Source organism: Solanum tuberosum, unplaced genomic scaffold, assembly GCF_000226075.1.
Source record: "Solanum tuberosum cultivar DM 1-3 516 R44 unplaced genomic scaffold, SolTub_3.0 scf00033, whole genome shotgun sequence".
Taxonomy (NCBI): Eukaryota; Viridiplantae; Streptophyta; class Magnoliopsida; order Solanales; family Solanaceae; genus Solanum; species Solanum tuberosum.
In genome coordinates this window covers 792978-801156 of record NW_006238959.1, presented here as the reverse complement: position 1 = coordinate 801156, position 8179 = coordinate 792978, and the positions used below count along the sequence as shown (strand labels likewise).

At 36.4% G+C, this 8179-nt stretch overlaps 1 protein-coding gene across 3 annotated transcripts in view; it reads left to right on the top strand.

The window, feature by feature from the left end:
- Window positions 1-7616, top strand: part of LOC102586773 (uncharacterized) — a 22592-nt gene extending 14976 nt beyond the window's left edge. Inside the window, exons 7-14 of one of the 3 annotated variants that reach the window (XM_006342200.2) lie at window positions 271-334; window positions 1395-1607; window positions 2178-2243; window positions 2504-2583; window positions 2667-2790; window positions 3004-3062; window positions 3168-3230; window positions 6867-7616. In XM_006342200.2, the coding sequence (XP_006342262.1) occupies window positions 271-334; window positions 1395-1607; window positions 2178-2243; window positions 2504-2583; window positions 2667-2781 (538 nt within the window). In that variant the 3' untranslated portion in view covers window positions 2782-2790; window positions 3004-3062; window positions 3168-3230; window positions 6867-7616. Of the gene's footprint in view, window positions 1-270; window positions 335-1394; window positions 1608-2177; window positions 2244-2503; window positions 2584-2666; window positions 2791-3003; window positions 3063-3167; window positions 3231-6854 lie in introns of all 3 variants that reach the window. The other 2 variants (XM_015306474.1, XM_015306475.1) reach the window with 2 other exon arrangements.
- The last annotated feature ends 563 nt before the right edge of the window (window positions 7617-8179 follow it).

Genomic DNA, 8179 nt, shown 5'->3' with positions numbered 1-8179 from the left:
TTTTTTTGGGTGGGGGGGGGGGGGGGGTTCCATTCGCGTATTCACTGCAAGCCCTCCTGGCACCATAGGCGACTTCGAATTGGTGCACATGTCAGCCGATAAGTTTCTTAAAAAAAATTCTCTATTATTGTCTTTTATTCTCCACTTAGAAATGTGGAAAAGATTGTCATTTCCTGTTACCATATGTGGAAAACTATGAAAGATAGCGTTTCCATCCTCGACTAAATTATTATCACATTCTAAGCCACTCCCATATTTTGTGGAATCTAGGGTCATGAATGAGAAGAGCAGCAAATTTGAGGATATCGTGGATGCGTACTTGGCATATCTTCAAGTAAGTTCCAGAATGAATTACAATTTATATTGCTTTTGGTTTTTAACTTTTCAGTTATGGAGATTTTACCCCATTAAGTGTATCAGCTGAAGTTTGTGAGTCAGATGTAAAAGAAAAAAAAACAAATCGAAAACCAACTTTTCAAAATCCTCTTATCTTGGGCTTCTTTTAAATCTATTGATTTTGATCACGATGCTTCCTTTGAGTTCATTCATAAAAAATTTAGGCATGCTTCAGTTTCTATCACTTATAAGTTATAGGTCCATAGGACTTTGCAACCATTTGAGCTTGCATGCGAGTCACTATTTCTTGTTTTATTTGCCTTATTGTATTCATGTACAAAGTCACACAGTTAGCTTTTGTACAAGCTATTTTATTTAATGGACCTTCTGTATTTACAAGCTCATTGCTTTTGTATTCTCTCCCATAAAAATATTTACACAACTCTACAACTAGGAATAGGCAAGATACCTGCGAATGCAATTGATGAATGAGTGATTTGCTGAATTATCTCATGGAAACTTGGTTGATTTTCTCTTCACTACAATTTCAAATGTCTTCTTTCCATTTGGTTAAAAGTCCTTGAGTTATATATTTCGTAATCTAGTGAGAGTTGTGCCTTGCATCTTGATTTGTTTGATCCAGAATGTAGTCTGATACATTATAAAGACTGTCCCTGGAAGAAAATTTTTAAGGGGTTTTTAAAAAAAATTGCATCCTTGAGATATCACGAGTTTGTGAGTAAGTGTCTGTAGTGTTGGTGCTTTAGTTTGGAAGGATGCCACATGAATTAGGATTCTTAAGAGAATTTAAAACAATACACTGAAAAATAAATGCTAAAAAACACTGGATTGGGGATCATAAGATAATTAAGACAACATCCAAGTCACAGTAGATGTGAAGCAGCTGCAAATGAAATCGAGTTGACTTCTTGTTATTGTATAATATTCTACTTTTCCATTCCGAAACTGTTTCACGTCCGACATATGAGAACTTCCAAATATTTAAATTTTTTTGATGAAGTATAAGCCCTCATCTGCCATTCTTACCTGTATTTTAGGTAACTGTAGTTAATCCTGCCATGGATAGAGCATTGTCACTTCTACAGAAATTTGCGGTTGATGCACGAAATGGAAGAATTTTGAAGGACAAGCTATGTTTTGGTGCTCCGTGGAGACACCCTCCATCTTCTGATGATCCTACATTGTGTCGTCAATGGGCTAAAATTCAACTTATGGATTTTGTTCAGTGTCTTGTGAATGCAGAATTTGGGGTATCTTTCATCTTGTTCTAGTTTTTAAGCTAATAAGCTGGTTCTAGCTTTGACCGTCTTTATACAAGCATTGCACAACATTATGCAATGTGAAGAGCTTCATTCTCTTTCCCTATGTGCAAGTATTGTAGACCTATTATTTACATGCTACTCTGTTGTTTTATCTCTTCACTTAGAAATCATGTAAATGATGCCTCCTCGCAATACTCTCTGGTCTGATTTATCAAAAAGTGCGAGAAGTATGAATACACAAGGACCATTATAAAACAGCAAAATATATGAGTCATGCTGTTTGTGATGGTCCACTTGTCTCATTATGTAATGCTTTATGTAAACAATGACCTTATTGTGGCTTCTTATTAGGTACATTACTGTGTAAAAGGATAAAATGGAAAACAAAAGTTATGATGCCATGCTTTTGTGCTTTTGTAATTGAGAAAGAAGACATTCCAAAACGTGTCCCCTAAATTTTGTAGATGAAATATGATTACCGTTTTAGAGCCATTAACATCATAGATACTTAGTCTTTTTTTTTTTGCCTTGCTTTTTATTCTTTTCTCCAACTTGCAGGTGAACTACCTAGCTGATTGTAGTCTTGAAATTTTTGATGATCCATCTGCTATTGCATTATTAGAGGTACTACTCAAGTCAATTACACCTTTTCTATTGAGATATCTCTGTGTTTTAATGCAGTTCTCATTTTTGTTCTGAATTTGATTTTCTTCCTGCGGTTGCTATAATATTTGCTGCACTTTGCTATGATTCTATGAATATAAAAGAGGCACCGTTCGGAAGAGAAGATGTGATGTCCAAAGAGGAAACAAAGATATTGGAAGAACTAACAAATTGACACTCCTCCTGTTACACTTAAAAATTTTTGTTTACCTCTTTTTTAGGTCGGTCTACTGTATTCACAACGGGATCCATCATTCCTTCGTCCTCTTTCTCGGGGTATTCAGAGGTGCCTTGTTAGATGGTAGGATGTGCATTGTCATTCACCCTGGTTTTAGAACAAATAAGAAGCATCCACATGTGTTTACTCTTTCCGTTGTGCTACAGGCTTGTTCAAGAGAGAATCCAACTGCAGTCAAAGACTTCACTCCAGTATCTTTGGCAGCGAGTCATACGTGGGCGCAGTTATCGCCATCTGATGTTAGAAGTTGGATACAAGTAGTTCATCTAGGTAATAATTTCTAATAAAACTTTCAAAGGGACATTTTGGTTATGGGTCTTGTGAACATATATCTATAGAATAGTCTCATAATCCTATGATTTCACAAATATAGAAAGCTATAACTATTTTTATTCAATTCTATATCTAAATGTAGTATTCAACTTTATCTCATTTGCCTTATGCTTTTTGGTGGCTAACATACCATGTGCTATGGTCTATTAGGGCTATGGTGAATTAATTATTGTTGGTCAAGCATTTTGATGGATATATCTTTACCTAAGGTTAGACTTCGATAGTGTTTGTTTTCTGGAGTAACACTTGTGTTCTTAACATAGCTCTTTTATCTGATGTCACACTAAATAAGAGCTTTTATTGCTGCATTTCAGGTAATGTGGGGTCAAGCTCATGATTTACAATGATGAAGATGCCAATTGATCATTAAAAGAATTGTAAGTAAATCTTGAAGACAATTATTAATTTATCCTGTGCAAGTGGTAGGCCTTCTTTTGAGAGTAACTTGCCATCAAATATGAATACCCATCAAAGTGTATTATTGCCAGCGCAGAGTGTTTAACTCAGAAGGAAGCAAGAAGAAAGGATATTCCTGCTTTCGTCTGAAAGAACTGACTAGAATTCCTGATAAAGAAGACCATCAGTGCTGTTCCATTCTGACATATTTGCTTTATTTCCTTGTGCTAAAGCTTCTTGGCTTCCAGAGCCATAGATAGTGCCAGAGAAAAAATTAAGGGTGGTAAATGGGTCGGTTGGGTTAATTTCGGACTGGTCATATCCCAATCCACCCAAAGTTTTATTGGGTCAATATGCCATATGGGTTGGGTTAAGATGTGTAAAATAACAACCCAACCTGCCCAATGTAATATAAAGGTTTCCCTCCTTGTAAATAGGGATGTTGTGAGATTAGAAAAGCAAACCCAAGTATCTGTTGTTCTCATTCTTTTGCAAGTAAATCTTTTAAATTTTTAATTCCATTCCTTTAACTTTCTACATTACAAAAGTTTTTTGGAAAATATTATTCAGCAGTGGCTCGTGTTTTTAGTTTTCAAATAACATTATTTTTCAAGAAACTATTTACTAGGAGTTCAAACCTTTCAAAACTAGATTTTTGTAAGTTTGTAATATCTAGCTTTAAGTTGATTCATGTACCAAGCATATTTTATGAATGGTGTAATTGTCATTTTGTCTTTTTTGGAACAATAGAAGATCTATGAAAAAACTTTGAACTTAAATGTACCATATCATTATTTTTTCTTAATTGCTACTGCCTACTGAGCTTTCTTTTATTCCTTCTCCTTTATATTTAGTTAAAACAAGGAATATAAGGATTTTTTTTCTTTGGTAAATAGTATAGCTTTAATTCATAACCAACCAACGTACAAGTATAGCATCAGCAGCCTAGACAAGCTACTCCTACATTCAACCAAACTAGTTTCACTTAGCTATTCCAAAGCAAACAAGAAACCTATGTAATTCATAAGGGATAGGGGGATAGTCTCTGAACCTCCTGCTGTGTGACAAGAGACCCCAACTATCTTAGCCCAATGACACTGTTAAAGTCTCCACATAAGACCCAAGGAAGTTGCTGCTGTAATGTGATCTGCATAACATCTTGCCACGGGGTCTCTTTCTTCTGTACCTCATTCCTTGCATAAACACAGGTAACATATAAACAAATCTTCACCCCAGGATCTTCAACCAGACAGTGTATATATTGCTCATGCACCTCAAGGATCATACCATTGGCATCACCATTATAATTATGTGCAGTCAACCATCCTTGAGCTAGTTTTCTTCTTATCGCAGGTGCTCTATGTTCCTTACCTTTGTTTCAAGACATCCAAAAATATCTACTCTATGTTTATTCAGAAAGAGTTTGACCTCCTTCTGTTTGTGGCCTTGGTTAAGGCCTCTTATGTTCCAAGTAGAGCTGATCATGTAGGAAGGGATGGCATATAGTTGCCAGCACTCTTCCTCCTATCATGCATCTGAGCATCCAGCACATTATTTATATTCTGCATGAGTGAGATTTCCTCAACATGTTGCTTCCCACTTCTTTGTCCAGGATCAGGTTCAAGTGGTGTTTGTAACACCGCAGCATTTGATCCTATGATAGCAGTGTTATCCTTAACATTAGTATGATAATGAATAGGCATCCATTTAGTTACCATCCTTCTTCTTCTACCCTCTTTCCTCCAACCCTTACCATGGTCCTTTTCTCCCCCTACCAGTTCAGTCTCCCCTCCACCCTCACTAGGGGAGTGTTTGTACCAACACTCAGCATCCATGTGCCCCAACTTGAGACAATGATTGCAGAATTTCGGTCTCCATTCATACTCAATAGATTGGTTCCAAGGCCCAGAGGGAGTTTCAACAACAATAGCATCCGGCAAAGTCTTCGTAATATCCACCTCAATCAGAACCCTAGCATAGGAGATCTTCTCAGCCTTAGCAGTAAATCCATCTGTATACAGTGGAACCCCAATTGCACTAGCAACTTTGCTCAATGCCTTAACAGACCAATATCCCACAGGTAATCTGGGGAATTTAACCCAAATTGGAATTTGACTGAACATATCAGCATTGAACTCAAAATCCAATTGCCAATTTCTCAAAATCATAGGTTTGTTACCATAGAAGTAAGGCCCTGCTTGCATCACTCTCTGCTTGTCAGCAATGGTATGAAATTTAAACACATAGTACCCATCGTCATGGTAAAGCACCTGGGGTAGTTCAACAAAACCCCACACCTTCTTGACATACTCTGTCATTTGCAGTTCATATGGATTATGCCCAATTACATAGCCTATTAAAGCTGTTTCCCACTCTTGAACTTGCAAGCAAATATCCTCCTCATCAATTTGAACTGTAAGAATACCCTCCTTAATCACAGGGGGTATAAAGTTCAAGGTCTTACCATTGCTGCGATTTCCCCTCACAGGTTCTGGAATGGCTGGGGTAGGACACATAGATGTACCAGCATCAGAGAATTGTAGTCGCCTCTTTGGAGTAGCCTTCCCAGTTGCATTCTCCAAGTGAATTACATCTTCCGCGCTGCTGTCATCATTCTCCTCCATAATAGTATGAAATTTCAGAGGTAGGAAACTCCCAAAAGTGATAGGTGCGAGCTGCTGAGCTTCACCTGTATCAGGTGTTACTATTTTGGGTGTATGTGTATGCGATGGTTGTCGGTGGCGGGCCATCGGAAAACACTCTCAGTTCACAATTACTGCTTTGCTATCGTGCACCGAGAGCACTCACTTTCATGCTATTGTGCTCCTCTCCGGAACTACCTCCTTTTAAGGAATAGAAGAATTTGACTAGATCCGTGTTAATAAATGATGAGATTAACTAGAGCAAATCCAAATTTAATACTGTCTTATCCTAAATATTTATATTGCCCCTAAATATTGTTTTTCTGATTAAAAAGAAATTTTATTTGGTTGAGATTGAAGATCAAAAAAAGATGTAGCTTAGATCCAAAAGTAGGACCTGATAGTCATTTTATATTAAAAAAGTATTTGAAAGATACTAAAGTAAATTCTTAATAATAACGGTGCCAAAACACAGTTTTTCATTTCTGGTTCCAGCAGGAAATTTCCTTATAACCCGTCCTCTTACAGAATTTTAAGCCGTTGGGTTGGACAGACTTTCGACTGTTGGGTTACATAGTTTTAAGTTTTTAACTCATTCTAACCTAATATTTTGATTGGTCAGTTTGGGTTCAACCCATTTTGATATGTATGGTCTTCAGTTACTGATCGAACCCGTTTAAACTTGAAGGGTTGGGTGGGTTACACAAAAATGTGTTAGAATTGCCCTCCCTAACTGAAAAACTGAATTCTGGTTCACTGACATATTATGCACTGACCTGTTGTTTCTCTTAAGCAAGTTAAGTATAATCACCCTTAAAGACTAATTATTACTCGCTTTGCTACAGTACTCTTATCACCGGCACTTGCTTCTTGTCTTTGATTTTTCACTTCATCTTTGGCCTTTACTTACAGTTGATGTCTAGAGTACTGGGATTTCTCTCTTGTATATTAATTGAGCTAAAGTTATATGTGCAGTGCCCTGTGGGTTGGAGATGTTGCAAATTTCTTAGATGCAATATTGTTCTCATTCATCATCTGTGATCCTTTGAGCTTGTCCCATTTTCGGTCTCCATTGTAGATCTGGAATGGTGAAGAATAAACCTAGAAACATCCAGACTAAAGTACAAAGTCAGTTGTGGATGCCTTACTTGTTGGAGCTTGTGGTCTCTCCTCAATACTTGGAAGTCGATCTTTCATTTTTTTTCTTTATTTTCTCCTCAATTGGTATGGAGGATTTTATTATTTCATTTTGGGTGGTGCGGAACGGAAAGGGAGAGATATGACTATGTTGAAGATCAGCCTGCAGCACTTCACTACACGCGCATCCAAGGAAAGCATTCACCATTGATTTATGAAAGGCTATATATATCAAGACTCTTAACATTCTTTCTCGAACCCTGGGACGCTCGTTTTTATTTGGTGCTTCAATAACCAATAACTACATGTATACTCTTAGGAAGGACTGATAATTTACCTTTGTACAGAAAGAAAGTTCAGAGTTATTGTTGAGATCATCTAAATTCTCTCAATCTGCAAGAGAAAAGCAATTGGGAAACATTGTTTTCCTTTTAAAATATCTCACTCAAGTGTGCTCAGGTAGCTTCTTGATATGATTGAATAAATTGAGTGTTATAAAGTTTGGTCTCTGTTTCATTTCTGTCTTGTTTCTTGTATATGTAAATATTGAGGAGGATTAAAAGATCTTGACTATGCAATTTGTTATTACTATTTTTGCTTCACTGCAGAGTGCAGCCACTGTAGTTCTAATGATCATCATTCATCACCCCTTGGTATATTTTGCCATACCTGTCAAAGCCCGGATATGGCTTTAGTTGAATAGGGGCTAGGGACCCAACTTGGGTGAAGTGCACAAATACTCCTGTTTTTGGGATCATCATTCAATTTATGCCCCTTTTTAGCTTACCTGCCTTTTAAAACAATTCAGACATAAATGTCTGAAATTAAAATTTCACTTGTGAACTTGTTATGCCAAAAAATGTTTTTTGTTCATACAACATTCAAATCTACTTCTAATAAAGCTTAAATCTGAAACTCAAGTTGCATTTATCATGAAAAGTAATGGATATGTAACTTATATATAATGTACAAGCAACAAGTTTTTTTTAACAAAATGGCCACATGTATATGTAACTTATATATAATGTATTGACATTGTATAAATAGAGTATATCATGCATATGTATTGTATCACTATTGTATAAATAGTGTATACCATGTATTTGAAGAAGCTTTAATGACTAATGATATCTTTGAATCCTAACCTACTC